At 35.7% G+C, this 14,632-nt stretch overlaps 1 protein-coding gene across 4 annotated transcripts; it reads left to right on the top strand.

Annotated features, from left to right (window-relative positions):
* Window positions 1-7,279: 7,279 nt before the first annotated feature.
* LOC123868087 (gastrula zinc finger protein XlCGF57.1-like) lies at window positions 7,280-13,944 on the top strand. Of its 4 annotated transcripts, none has more exons than XM_045910444.1 (3): window positions 7,280-9,704; window positions 10,244-10,314; window positions 10,725-10,945. In XM_045910444.1, the coding sequence occupies exons 1-2, from the start codon at window positions 8,072-8,074 to the stop codon at window positions 10,264-10,266; spliced, it is 1,656 nt and encodes a 551-aa protein (XP_045766400.1). In that variant the 5' UTR covers window positions 7,280-8,071; the 3' UTR covers window positions 10,267-10,314; window positions 10,725-10,945. The 4 variants fall into 4 exon arrangements, with proteins under 4 accessions (XP_045766400.1, XP_045766397.1, XP_045766399.1 ...); XM_045910441.1 differs by lacking the exon at window positions 10,244-10,314 and adding an exon at window positions 12,141-13,944 and having other exon boundaries at window positions 7,283-9,704; XM_045910443.1 differs by lacking the exon at window positions 10,244-10,314 and having other exon boundaries at window positions 7,284-7,760; window positions 8,166-9,704; window positions 10,725-12,132.
* Window positions 13,945-14,632: the final 688 nt, after the last annotated feature.

Raw genomic sequence — 14,632 nt, 5'->3', positions numbered from 1 at the left:
GAAATCGAGGTCTTCTTTACTTTCATAGAAAACCTGTTAAAAAAAGTTTGCGCCAAATTACAAAACAAAAAAGTTATAATAGCGGGAGATTTCAATATTGATGCACTTGCAATGCCTAAAATAAAAGACTATCGTAAGCTCTCGAATTTGATGCTTGAATTAAATCTAACTCAACTAATTGATAAACCAACCCGGGTGACAGAAACGACGTCCTCGTGTATAGATTTAATTTTTACCAGCGATAAAGACCTTACTTTTACGGTTGAGGATCATGGTATTTCAGACCATAAAAGTATCATCTGCATACACAAAGGTCGCGGAAAAATAAATACAAATCCCACCCAGTATGTTACTAAACGTATCTTTAATGCCAAAACAATGACTAATTTTAAAACAAGACTGGAAAATATAAACTGGAACAAAATAATAACACAAAATAACAACGCCAACGAAAACTATAACAACTTTATAGAGCAACTAACCCAAAACCTTGACACATGTATTCCTAAGCGTCGACTTAAGATTAAAGCCAGGACCAAAACCTATCTAACCACCGGACTAAAAATCTCATGCCGACACAAGCGCATACTTAAAACACTAACTAATGAGTCTAACAACAAAATCTTAAAAATACACCACAAAACCTACAGTAAGTTGCTTAAAAAATGTATTAAATTATCGAGGAAATTTGACAATATAAAAGAGATGCAAAGTTCTAAGAACAAAACTAAAACCATGTGGAACATAATAAAGGACGTAACGAATAAGAACAAACAGACATACACCAAAAACATAATGCTATCGACACAATCAGGTTTAGCCAAAGAACCACAAGAAGTCGCAAACCTATTTAACGAGTACTTCGCATCAGTTGGAAGGTCATCCTTTGACGATAGAACAGTTTCTAAAAAATACGATCCGCATATGAGTAATCCTGAACCTCGATCTATTAACTCTTTATTTCTAGAGCCGGTTACAGAGCGGGAAATATATAACACTATTCGTAGATTAGAAAACAAACGCAGCTTCGGCGCAGATGAAATACCACCAACATTAATTAAAATGTGTATTAATGAATTAACCCTTCCCCTGACATTTCTAATAAACCAATCTTTTGACGAAGCCTACTGTCCCGACAAACTGAAGATAGCAAAAATAAGACCTATTCTCAAAAAAGGCGGGAAACCCAACGAACCCAGCAGCTATCGACCTATCGCCCTATTGCCCGCGCTGTCAAAGATCTTCGAAAAGATAATAACAAACCGCATATACAAATTTCTGGAAAAGTATAACATCTTGAAAGGAAATCAATACGGCTTTAGGAAAAACCGTTCGACAACGCTGGCCGTATTTGAATATATACAGGCAATCCTAAACTGTTTAGAAGAAAAACAGTACGGTGTCGGACTGCTCCTAGATATGACTAAAGCATACGACAAAGTTTCACACAAACTACTATTAAAAAAAATATACGACTCAGGTATACGGGGAAATGCTCACCGATGGCTGGAATCCTACTTGAAAGACAGACAACAATTTGTACAAGTGCAATATCGCGATGAACGGACTAACATATTAAGCGACTTTGAATCGAACGTACGCGTTACGAACTGGTCTATACCACAAGGAAGTGTCCTCGGATGTATTCTTTTTTTGGTATACATCAACGACCTACCTAACATAATAAACCCACACTCGCGATGCATTATGTTTGCGGATGACGTGTCAGTCCTATCCATGTGCGCCAATGTGACAGATTGTGAAAATTTCATCTCGGAAAACCTAGCAAACATTCAAAATTACTTATCACACAATAATCTCGAAATAAATCTAAATAAAACTAAACTCATACAATTTAAACCGCACCAGAAACATCCACTAAACCTCAAATTACTTGCAAATAACATAAAAATTCAAGAAGTTAGTGACTTTACTCTTCTCGGCCTCACTATCGATACTCACCTGGACTGGAAGTGCCATGTTCACAACCTAAGCGTAAAGCTTTCGCGATTTGTGTATGCTCTCAGCGTACTGAAAGCAAATACAAATTACGAAACTGCACTTTCCGCCTACTACGCATACGCATATTCGTGGATCCGATATGGTATAATCCTCTGGGGGGAAAGCACCAATGCAGAGGATATCTTCATCCTGCAAAAAAAATGTATCCGCATCCTTGTCAACATAAAACCACGCGATAGCTGTAGACCGCACTTTCTAAACAAAAAAATCCTGACAGTACCTTCAATCTATATAATGGAGGCGGCTTTATTTGTTAGGAAGCATTACAATTTATACAAAACTGTGGAGAACACAAAGAAACACGAAAGAAGTACACGTTTGCAAAACAAACTAGCATACCCTACTTACAAGCTTAAAATCTCCTGCCGCGGCCCACTATACAGAACTACTAACATTTATAATAAAATCCCAAAATACATAACAGATGAAAAAAACGATACGACCTTTAGGCGAAAACTCAAACAATGGCTCACACTAAATTGTTTTTATGACATAAATGAACTTTCCTCATAACTAACTGCACCTACTTTTACGCATATGACCTCAATTCCACGATAAATTATGTACTCCAATGAATATTGTTACGATAGATGTATTCTGAGCAATGGATAAGAACATTTATTTATACGTGACATTGTATTTTTTAATTATTGTATTTTTTAATTATTGTATTTTTTTTTTTTTGTGACATTGTATTTTTTTAATTAATTACCTACCGTTAAATTAACTCAAAATTGTTATTTACATTTCATAATTTTCATAATTGTTAACAATAGAATTGTAATTGTTCTAATCACCAATGTTATACTTTGCAGCGCCCTGACGGGGCTTCATGTTGTAATAATATTTTTTATGATGAAGACATGAATGCAAATAAAGAAAGAATAAATAAGAATTCGTGCGTTACAAAATTGTACCAAACTGAACATTACCAAATAGCATTGTTATTAGATACTTTATAGTCGAGACAATAACGTTATTAAACTATTTGAATACGGTTGCATGCTCAATTTTATTCTTATCTTATCTTTTTTGTTTTAATTTCGTTCTTTGATACATTGTTTGACTTAAGATAAAGTATGTTATGATTGCACAATAGGTAGGTACCTACCTACATAATATGCCATTTACTTGTACTTGTGCAGTAGAGTGTATCTTGCCTAGAAATCATTTCATTGCCTCAATAGGTCGGGAAGCGAACTGGAGTCCAAAAACGACAGTTTTAATTGGTTCAAAACCAAGCCTTTGCACTTTATTGACGAACAGACCTATTCTTCGGCTGTATCTGTAACTACGCTTTTGTTTTCATATGGATTCGACCGGTGGGCGGCGAATTTATTAATTGCTCATTCTTCATGATAGAAAGGAAGAACTTTCGGAATCATAGATGGATACTAGAATCTTTTTACCAAAAGACGTATAACCGATAGTCGTTGGAGCCCCAAGATGATGGAATGGCAGACGATATCAAGCGAGTCGCAGGGAGCCGCTGGATTCGGGCGGCGCAAGACCGTGGCGTGTGGAAGTACTTACAAGAGACCGATGTCCAGCAATGGATGTCTAGGTATCGAAGACGACGCTAAAGTGGAAAATTTTCTTCAACTGAAGTTATAGCGGCGGTGGACGGTTGTTTTGATAAGCATTTATGAAAGCTAAGCTTACGTTTTATAATTAAAATATAGAGTTTAGTGATAAAATAAACAGTAGGTACGAGGCCCGCTACATAAACGTGATGCAAGTCACCCATTGTCAAGTGAACAATGGAGAAAGCAGAACATAACGCAGCCAGACGCTAAGCATGCGGCCATTCGCCAATCGCCATGTTTATACTGCGGGCATAGATGACAGAGTGTTTTACCTAATTATATCTGGGTTCCGTACCCAAACGATGCCAACGGGACGACGGCAAAGAAGGCCTCCTAAAAGAACTACTTACCTAGGTAAGTTACGGCCAGGTTCCACCAATCGATTGGTGGAATGGACACTGTGCGTTCGAGCGCACTATGAGACCTCATAGTAAAGTTTGTGAATACGCAAGTATTGTCGTAAAGTGATCGCATAGACGCACACATAACGTTCAATCATTAGTTTTTATCAAAAGAGTAAGTAATTTGTAATAAGTGTGCATGTGTTACAAACCAAGGTTACAAATTATACAATAGGCAGGATAAGGAGGAAAATGTCAACATCACTCTATTAACAGTAGGTAATATATAGCTGCTAGGTACCTACTCTACAACACAATTACAACACACTGGGCGTGACTGGGCTACATAGATAAATTAAATAAGTAGGTACAGTTTTATATATGTCGCAGGTATACTGTCAAAGCCGTGATATTACAATCTCACCAGTGATATTATAATTAAACGGTAGATTGTCAATCGACTTCATTTCTTGCACTACGCAAGCGTAGTGTGGGACGCCCTCCAGCACGATGACCGACGATATAAAGCGGCTGGCGGGAAGTGGCTGGATGAGGATGGCAGAGGACCGGGTGTGGTGGCGCTCTTTAGCAAAGGCCTATGTCCAACAGTGGACCTCCACAGGCCGATGATGATGATGATTTCTTAATTGAGTCAGATCCGTGGCCGTGGCCGTGGCTAGTTACCAACTTCCGTAGCTTTTAGATACGATGCCGCGTAATCGTCTTGTCGTCAACTGATAGACATCCACTACTGGACATAGGTAGGTATCTTGAAGGGAATTCCAACGCCGTGGTGTTGCGCCGCCCAGATCCAGTAGTAAGCTGGACTGCCAATGCTGCGGTTTTCGGTGCGTGGTCGCCTGGGATCCCGACGTCTGCCTATTTGTTAAAACCTCTTTCAGGTTAGGCCGTCTATACTATATCAACTACCAGCTGAGATCGTAGTCAAGGTCTATATATACCCACCTATATTTGTTGACTTGCGTTGGGCCTGAATTAGCTTTAATCATCGCAAATTTGCCCTTGAAAATAAATCGAACCTAAGACTTACTATAGGAATGACTAGTGCACCTCTGCGCTTAAAGACCTTTTAATAATATTGTAATATTTATTCTAATTCCAAAATACTAGAATCACGTCATCTACCTAGATAGGTATATCGTTGATGTCTTTTTAATAGTAAAATGTAGTTTGATATTAAAGACTTCAACGCATTTGATTTTTTTGCCTTATGATATAAATAAAATATGTGGTATCCATGAAGTATTTATTTGCCAAATTGTAAGTAAATTACCTGAAAATAATAAATTAAATGTAACCTATCCTAAACGTAAGTACCCCTTAAAATTGGGAAAATAGGTACCTAGTCATTACTAACCCATTTGCCGGCTAACTACTGAACACGCGGCTCGGGTAAATGATGGTGAAAACCGCATTAGAATCGGCTAAGGAGTTTAGGAGTTTTAAGCGAATACATAGACACTTTATAACTATGTAGGTACTTAGTTACCTACTCTTTAGAGAAAAAGGTAGGTACCTATACTTATAGGTGGTCTTATATTTTATAGATCTTTTGGTCAATTCAGTTAAATTTACCTACACACATAGTTAACTAACTACCTAAATAATTGTAACAACTAACAATACAAGTTATAATTTTATTCAAGGTTGGTAATCGCTTTATTCATTCGCGCTTCAAAGTAGCTCTTCGTTCGAACACGTAATTAAGCACGTGATCACGAGTTAAAATTAAATCAAGCTGCGCTACATAGCAGCACGGTAATATTATCTAACCGTGATAGCAGTCTACAGCTACGTACCTAAGTAGTAAGTATTTTATTTTATTTTAAGCGAACTTCCATTGCTTCCATGCAGTGCAGTGCACGCAAAGAGTGTAACAATAATAATATTAGGAGTTAACTATAGGGAGTGCACGTATAAAACAAAGCGGGGTTCGGTTTCGTTTAAAAATAAGTACCAATCGGAATCCACATCAACACATGCCGCATGCGATATGCATATTTGTGGAACTTCAGGTTTTATTGCGATATTTTGTACTGTACGCCGTAATATATATGTTACGGGCAACGTGATTAATTGGGCATTATTAATAAGGACCGGCCATTATTAATAATGCCCAAGAGCGATGGGCAAAGTGATTAATTTATCACTTTGACCGGCCATTATTAATAATTCCCGACGGCCCGTGGTCCATGTAATAAGTCAGTGTTTGATTTAGCTTGAATTTATCACTTGGACCGGGCAGTATGAATAATTCCCTACTTGTAGCCGGGCAATGTGATAAATTGGACCGCGGCCGTTGGCAGGGGCGCATACGTGCGGGGGGAGGGCCTTAGGTTGGGTTAGGTTAGGTTAGCTCCTCTTCCATTGGCGGCGGAGGCTCGAGTCACCCACTGCTGGTCATAAGATTATCGAAGCTATCCATCCCATCCTCGAGGATTAGACGAAGAGGAAGCATGGAGCACTCACGTTCCACCTTGTACAGGTTCTTACGGGGCACGGGTGATTTGGAAGATACGCTGGCAGAGTGCCCGGCGTGGGCGGAGCCTCGCCAGTCACTGGTGGATATTATGGGGCAGGACCTCTCATTGCCCGCCGTGACTAAATCCATGGTGGACAGTGAGAGGGCCTGGCAAGCGATGGTCTCCTTCAGCGAGGAAGTAATGACGCAGAAGGAGGCAGCGGAGCGGCTGAGAGAGGAAGCCGAAAGCTCTTATCCCATGCGCTGCAAGAGAATCGGGCGCAGGCGAGCTGCACACGACCGTCGCTTGCTCCCTTGAGTAGGGCCTCCGGGTAATAGACACGGGGAGTCTATTATCCACGGAAGAGTAGGTCCTCAAGTTGGAAGCAAGCCCTTGTTTCCGGCGAGCCTTAAACGGTGTTGGGGACCCTTTTAGTCCCAGAGCTGGGCCTGCCTCGGCGGGCGCCGTTAGCAGGGTCGCAGTTCAATACGTTCGTGTCCCTGTGCCCAGCGACAACGATTGAGACGGTAAGCCGTGGGGTTTTAGTCGGTAAGAGTCCGACATAGCCACCTCGCCTCCCCGAGCGCGGTGGTATCCATGAGGATTTTCCCACGTATAAAAAAAGCTTAGGTTAGGTTAGGTTCTTTCATTTAATAAACAAAAACACTACAGTGCACCTATTTTATTACTTTGCCCAAGATAGGGTGGGCATTATTCATAATGGCCGGGAAAAGTGATTAATCATGCTGTTTTAATCACATTGCCCAATTGAGTCGGGCATTATTAATACAGACCGGCCATTATTAATAGTGCCCGGACTTATCAAATTGCCCGTAACATATAGATAGAGATACCTATTACTCTACTCTGTTTTTATATAGTTAGTGTAAACGTAGCGGGTAGGTAGGAACAGTTTTTACGAATTTTCCTTATGAATTTCCTGAAATTATTAATTAAATTAGCGAATATTTTCATGAAAATTAAAGTTATAGTCTGTGAGTCTAAATATAGATGTCACTACTAGCTTCAAGTCGAGAGTTTTGGTTTTGATAGCTTGCAATTTGACGTTTATTATCTATCTCCAAAAAAAAACATAAAAAAAAAAACATAGAAATTAGAAGTGAAGTGAACGAAGTATGCGTGAAATATTTACTTGATTGGAATTCGAATTTCGAATTCAATAGAAAAATGTGTTTTCAGTGTAATATGTTTTGATAAACTAAATTACAATGTTGGCGTGACAAATCAAACGCGATGTTCATTTAGAATAGAATACATAAATCGAGGTTGTTTAGGATCGATAGTTCATTGTTTGAAGATCGCACAAGGTAATCGCCTTATTTATTTAAGACAAAAGGCAGAGGCTCCGTCCTTCACACGTTAGAACATCGTTATCAATGCACGTAACTGATCGGTTTATTTAGAGGTGATTATTGAAGTAACTAAGCAGTGCATGTAAGTACTCACGCTGAGCACGTCATTCGAAAATCGTAATTACACTCAAAGACGTACATTTTACTAATTTTTTTGGTCTACTCTTTGCTGGTGGTGGTCTCTTTCGCTTTTTGCTACAGATTATTACAAGCTAGTAACATAATTAAAGCTTGCTAACCAGTGATAACATGTACTAGTTTTTATCATGGCTAATGTAAAGATTAGAGTTAACTCATCCAAAACTGTGTCGAAAACAGTAAAAGGGAGTGGTAAAATTGGTAAACACAAATCGTTATCAGGTTTTAACAATGTGAAGACTCGTTCTGTAATGAAAACTACTAACACTTCACTATCAAATGAAAAACTTAAATCTTCTCTCAACCAGCTCGTGAAAGATAAGGTGAAAGACACAGTGCTTGTAACAGATTCCAAACTCAAAAAGAAGATTCATATAGTGAAGGATAGATTTTTGAATGAAAACGGACATATTAAACGGAAGAACAAGGATAATTTAAGATTATGCAATGACATTTTGAAAAATGAATTATTAATATGCGACAATAAGGAAAAACCTACAAACACATCTCAAAAAAATCATTTAAATAACAATAGCATTATAGTCAGTGACCAAAATTCAAACTGTGAAAAGATTTCAAAAAACTTTTCAAAAGAAAAAGAGTGTAAAACAAAAAAATATTTGAATAAAGGTCCTCGTTTGCGGAAATATCCACAAAACAAACGCAAACCAAAGAAAGGTGTTTTTCAATGTGATTATTGCCATAAACAATTTGATACCAAGTCATCTATAAGGAGACATATGTATTTGCATCTGGATGTAAAGAAGTTTCCATGCGGCAACTGCAAAAAAGTTTTCCGCAAACAGTTATACCTGTCAGCTCATATTACAAGGCAACACCCAGATTGGGACCAACATTACATGTGCAATTTATGTGACAAACCTTTCCTGTTGAGAGAAAACTTGATGGTCCATATGGCTTCCCACACTAACACAGAAACAATGTTCAAATGCATTTATTGTAAAGAGAAATTCTTGGAGCAAATTGATTTAATACAACATGAAAAACAACATCTGGTCAGCGGCCTGTACGACTGCATTATATGTGAGCAAAGCTTCGACTGCAGAAATAAATTATCAATGCATTTCAAAACTCATCTACGAGTTAAAGATTTTATTTGTCAACACTGTGGTAAGGAGTTTTTACGGATGAATTCGATGAGACGTCATGTACAAATATGTCATGCTGGTATTAGAATACAGTGTGCAATATGTAAAAAGTACCTTAAGGGACATTTATCTGAACATATGCGGACACATGAGAAGCGACGTCCACATAAATGTCCAGACTGTGGACAGTCCTTTACACAATCAACTCAGTTGACTGTCCATCGACGTTCTCACACAGGAGCCCGGCCATATCCTTGCAGAATATGTAACAGACCGTTCACTCACTCAAATGCTCTCATGTTGCATATCCGACGTCACACCGGTGAAAAGCCATTCGAATGTGCAATGTGCCCCATGTCATTTTCACAATTGCCACACATGAAAGCTCACATGAGAAAAATTCACGGTAAAGAGAACCCTTATAGGTGTAAAAAGTGTCAACAGTTTTTCAAATTGAAGGTCCATCTCGAAAATCATGCAAAGGTCTGTAAGGTGGGAGAAAAAGAACTTTCGTTCGAAGAGAAGATAGAGGCTTCGATCAAGGTGGAAGAGGAAGAAGTTGTTGAGTCGGTCATGAGTTTGTCACGCATGAGATTCTTACTGGCTCTCCTACTCACAATGATTGCTACCAAAGAGAAACTGCAATATTTAGGTGCGTAGTTTTTATTATTATAACACTTTACACACAAAAAAATGCACTTGACATTCTTATTTTATTGGTGTGACCTAAGCTTTCTGTGTGTGTGCCCAATAAGAATACGTTTTTGGCGATTCACAACATTCATTCCATTTGTTGAATTAATCAAGGATTTTTTTAAATTAAATTAATTACTTGGATAATATTCATTATACCTTTTGTACTTCAAAAATCTCTAGTGAAAGACATAAACGGGAGATTTTCAGATTCATTTTATGTGTTCATTGAATTTGTTTATAAGTACACTTAACAATATTTTTGAGATAAAGTTTTATGCACTGTCACTGATTTATACTTAATACTTTAAATTCATTAATCATAGGAACATAAAACAACATCGGCCACTGCTGAACTTTCTCATGGGTTGCAAATATTTCGTGCGAGCGTTTTGATTTTTGTGTGCTGATGTGTGCTTTTGTGGAGTACCTTCTACGAGTTGTGTCATTAGCACGCGTTCCATTGCGTAGATTGACAATCCGGCGTTTTTATTCTAGCGAACATCTTCGCCATTCTATAACATGGCAGGCAAAGTCATCGTACAAGATCTTGGGTAATATATTGATGAGTGAGTTCATTTACCATTTAGTTTATAATATTGGTGCTGGTTGGTGAAGGGCTATGCCAAGAAACGGCATATAATATGTGCTGTTATAATTTTTAATTTATTATAGCTTTTAAGAGGTACTGGTAAGTTTTAAGAGGTGGTGGTGTGCATTAAGGTTCTATCCTCTTAAAAAGAGGTGATGGAAGTTGGTGGTTAGAATTTACTTATAAACACTCCCAGCTTTTGATTGGAACAATTTGATTGGTAACTTGGTCTGGAAAATGAAAAAAATATTGTTCAGAGAACCCCTGTAAATTGACACTGATTGATTCTTTAACTTTGAGTTAACCACTTATACTATGTAATGTAAATATTTATCACAACCATTGAACTGTAACTTGTAAGGTTCTAAAGTATTTATTTTAATACAGGTTTCAACAAACGTCTAATAGATGATCTGCTAGTGGAATCGCTGGAAGCCATGGGTCATTCTCCTTGCATTGACGAAACTCTGCCACCTGTGAAACGGCTGAAAACGAATATAGAGATTTTATTGAACGGAACCGTCCCAAAGGAACAGATGGTGAAGTTTAAGAAGGAGCATAAACGTACCGAGGATATACTGGAACTTCTTACTGATGAGAAGAAATAGGTAATTTGCATGATTTGAATGAGAGTCGTACTCGCGTATAAGGAAGGCTGTTAAATTTTTAAATAATTAAGTAGGTATATCAATCATTGCTGAACTGGCAGGATTCGAACCTGCGTCACTCACGCCCTGTGTACTAGATGTCACTAACAGTCGATTAGACTGGCTTATGCTGGCCACTGGACAGCTGGACTTGAAGCGGCGTCCAGTGTATGACTATCAGTATACATACACCTTCAAGTTTACTGGACTTCAATTCTATCAACCAATGTAGATAGAATTGGAGCATCAAAAAATGAAAATCGGTAAAATGCGAGTCGGACTCGCACAAGATGGATTCTGTACCATCGTACAATAACAAATCATTTTTAATTTGCAAGGCGGCCATTTTGAAATTTTTATTATTTGTTCTTATTACAGTAATAGAAATTCACCCTTATTATTCATGAGATACAGCCCGCTGACAGACAGACAGACAGCGGAGGCTTATTAATAGCGTCTTGTTGGCCCCCCTTGGGTATGGAAACTTGTTAGTGAAATGACATATCTATGATGAGATGTAAAATTTACATCGATGAAAATTTCATACTAATCACACAGAAATAAGTCAACCGTGGTCTAGCGATCAAAAGAAGAGAGACGCAGTGTACGGATTTGAGTCCTGCTGGTTCCGCAATTTATGATACCTACCTATTAAAAAAAGGTATTTAGTTTCCTTGAAGTGTAGGAAAAGACTTTAATAAAAAAAAGTTATAAATTTTCTAAACTCACGTTTTAAAATGTTGACTAATATTGTGTGAAGTGTGTGAAGTCAATATAATCATTTCTTATCAATTATTATTATCACTCATAAAAATATATTATTATTATTTTTAAAGTTTCTAATAAGGTTAATATTATGTTATTTAACTAAATGCCAGCATTGTTCATTCAACTTTTTATTTATGAATAAGGAACTTCTAATTTACAACTAAGTATTTTCAGTTTAGCCCTATTTATTAAGCACAAAATCATACATCACATTTTTTAAATAGAGAAAGATATTTTACTTTTTTTAATAGATTGGTAGATATGATAAATAGAAAGCATGAGGTTTTTAATTTTGCTGTTATTATTAATATTTTTTACTCTGTTTCGTTAGGTACTCTTCTTGAAAAATTAATATTAATTATAATTTATTAGTGAACTTCTATTTTAGAAAAATTTGAACTACAACGACTTGCATTCGTGGTTAACTGAGCATTCTGCCGATATTCACGACGTGAGATATTATACCCGTACGGGCATAATATTTGATGAAGTAATCGTGATATGACGTAAATAACTTAATATCTAAGATGTCTCCTAAAATATGGTCAGTACGGCTATTGTCTTTCTACCCCTCTGAGAGAGAATAATATGACCGTTTTATAATTATTTAATTATTAAAATTACGTGAATAAAGTTATTTTGTTAGAGTATCTCAACAAAAAGAAAATCAAAGACAAAACAATTATTAAGGCTTGCCATAAAAGTGATGACTCCAAAGCTTTTAATTTATCGTAGGTATTTTAACTTGATTTGACTTTTACTAGTATGTAGTTAAGATTTTAATCTATTTATTTGTAAAATGTTAAAGTGTAAATATTAAATCATGAGTTGCAACATTTTTAGTAGGTTAACAGCTGAAATCAACAATAATCTTAACTGTATTCTATCTATAACTCACTTAGCAATGTTGTTATCTATTTGTTACAAAAAACAATACAATTTTTGACAAAAAACAACGTTGCTAAGTAATTTATCGTCTGTTTACAGATAGATTGATTTTATGTATTATTAATCTCGGTTGTTATGCAGAAACTTCAAAAACAACAATGAAAACCAAAGACAGTTTGCCTTTCATTTAAATTTCTGTGACTATTTTATAAAATAATAATAAGGAACATAAATTGGTATAATAAGGAAAATATAAGAATATATAAGATAATTAGGAAATATCGTTTTAATTATTTATTAATATTTTGTGCCATTAATTATTATATTATTGTTAAAGGTATTTGTTTGGGTGGTTATTTTAATTTATATAATATTCACATTTAAAATATTTACTTTATTAATGTTTAATTGGGTATTGAATTAAGTTTTAACTAAAACAAACTCGTTAATGTAAATATATTTGATTAATTTTCTAGTGTCCCAGTGCCATTCCTTGTTGGTTTGCTTATTTGTTTGATAAAAGTAAAATTAAGTTATAACTTCTTCCAATATATTTTATTCATAAAAATAAAAATCATTATATTATTGTACATTAAAAATTATGTAATAACTATACAATTTTATAAGACAGAAAGATAAATATTATCATGAATGGATTTTTTTAACAAATAATTTATTTGACATGATTTATATTTTTCCAGAATAATCTGTTTTTAGAAATATGTATTTAGCTTTAGCGAATATCAACACTACATGCTTTGACTTTAGATTATAATATTATATACGCGAATAAACTTTCCATAAAGAAGAGAATAAATATTTGAAATTCGTTAATTGCTTGAGAGGCAATGATATTGCGATTAATATAAAATTCTACCATACATTCAAATTGCTAAGGGGGAAATGAAATTCAAATTAGTTTTTTTATTCGCTACGTATCTTATAAACAGGTTTATAATCTAAGGCATTGTACATAGTATGTGTGAAACAATGCTATTTTACATTAGTTTATATTACATGGCAAATGTACCAGTGTTGTTAAGCAAATGTTATCGAATCGAGTGTTTAGATTATAATATTATAATAACAATACATATGTATAATTGTAGTGTAATTAAACGGCTGTATAAAACTAATATTACTGGAACGGTTCAAATGGAAATAGACAATATTTAATATGCATGCCCTAGTCTGTAATTGTTACAAAGATATTATGGAAGAGAGTGTATCAAGTGTTCAAAGTATGAAGTATACAAAGCAGGCTGGGTACGAAATTACAATGTTGTTTTGGGTGCGGTCAATGAAACCAAAATTTATTCTATTAGAGGTAAAAGAACCATGGAAAATAAAATAAAACCTGATTTCAAAGTTTTCCAAAAATCTAAAACACAAGTTAGGAATCAAACACCCATCTTTTTCTTTAAAAAAAAATCGTGAGGAGTTTTATTGTGGTTAATGGTACCTTATCGATAGAGTGCTCTCAGAAATAAACGTAAAGAAAAATTATCTCTTAACTATAGGAAATAGATTTAGGATTATGGATGACATATTTTAAAATCTAAATTCCGTTTTAATTTTCTTTAAGTGGGGTCTCTCCATCACTCGCTCCATACAAACGTAGTTCCAATTTCATTTGAATATTAAGCAACCAAAGTCCATGAAATTTTGCAGACATATTCTAGAAACTAATATCTATGCCTGTGACTTTCCAGATTTCTGTTAAAATATTCGGCTTCAAAGTTACACGGTCTTAAAAATTCACATACAAATCTTTGAGCTCCTGTAATTTTGAAACTACATATTTTTAGAAAAATCTAAAACACCACAGGCACAGATATTAGTTTCTAAAATATGTCTACAAAATTTCATGGACTTTGGTTGCCTAATATTCAAATGAAATTGGAACTATGATTGTGTGGAGTAAGTGACGGAGAGAGCCCTGTTAAAATCGACACTATGGTTCTTTAGACCCTATACCTACCTCTAATAGTT

The sequence above is a fragment of the Maniola jurtina genome, chromosome 9, assembly GCF_905333055.1.
Source record: "Maniola jurtina chromosome 9, ilManJurt1.1, whole genome shotgun sequence".
Lineage (NCBI taxonomy): Eukaryota > Metazoa > Arthropoda > Insecta > Lepidoptera > Nymphalidae > Maniola > Maniola jurtina.
Note: the sequence above shows the minus strand (reverse complement) of the source record. Positions and strands in the feature narration are given on the sequence as shown.

What these genes read in the sequence shown, in the direction of transcription:
- LOC123868087 (XM_045910441.1), top strand. Translation starts at nt 8,072, where the DNA reads ATGGCTAATGTAAAGATTAGAGTTAACTCATCCAAAACTGTGTCGAAA. An exon ending in AGAGAAACTGCAATATTTAG is followed by an intron (nt 9,705 to 10,724) that starts GTGCGTAGTTTT and finishes ATTTTAATACAG; the next exon opens with GTTTCAACAAACGTCTAATA.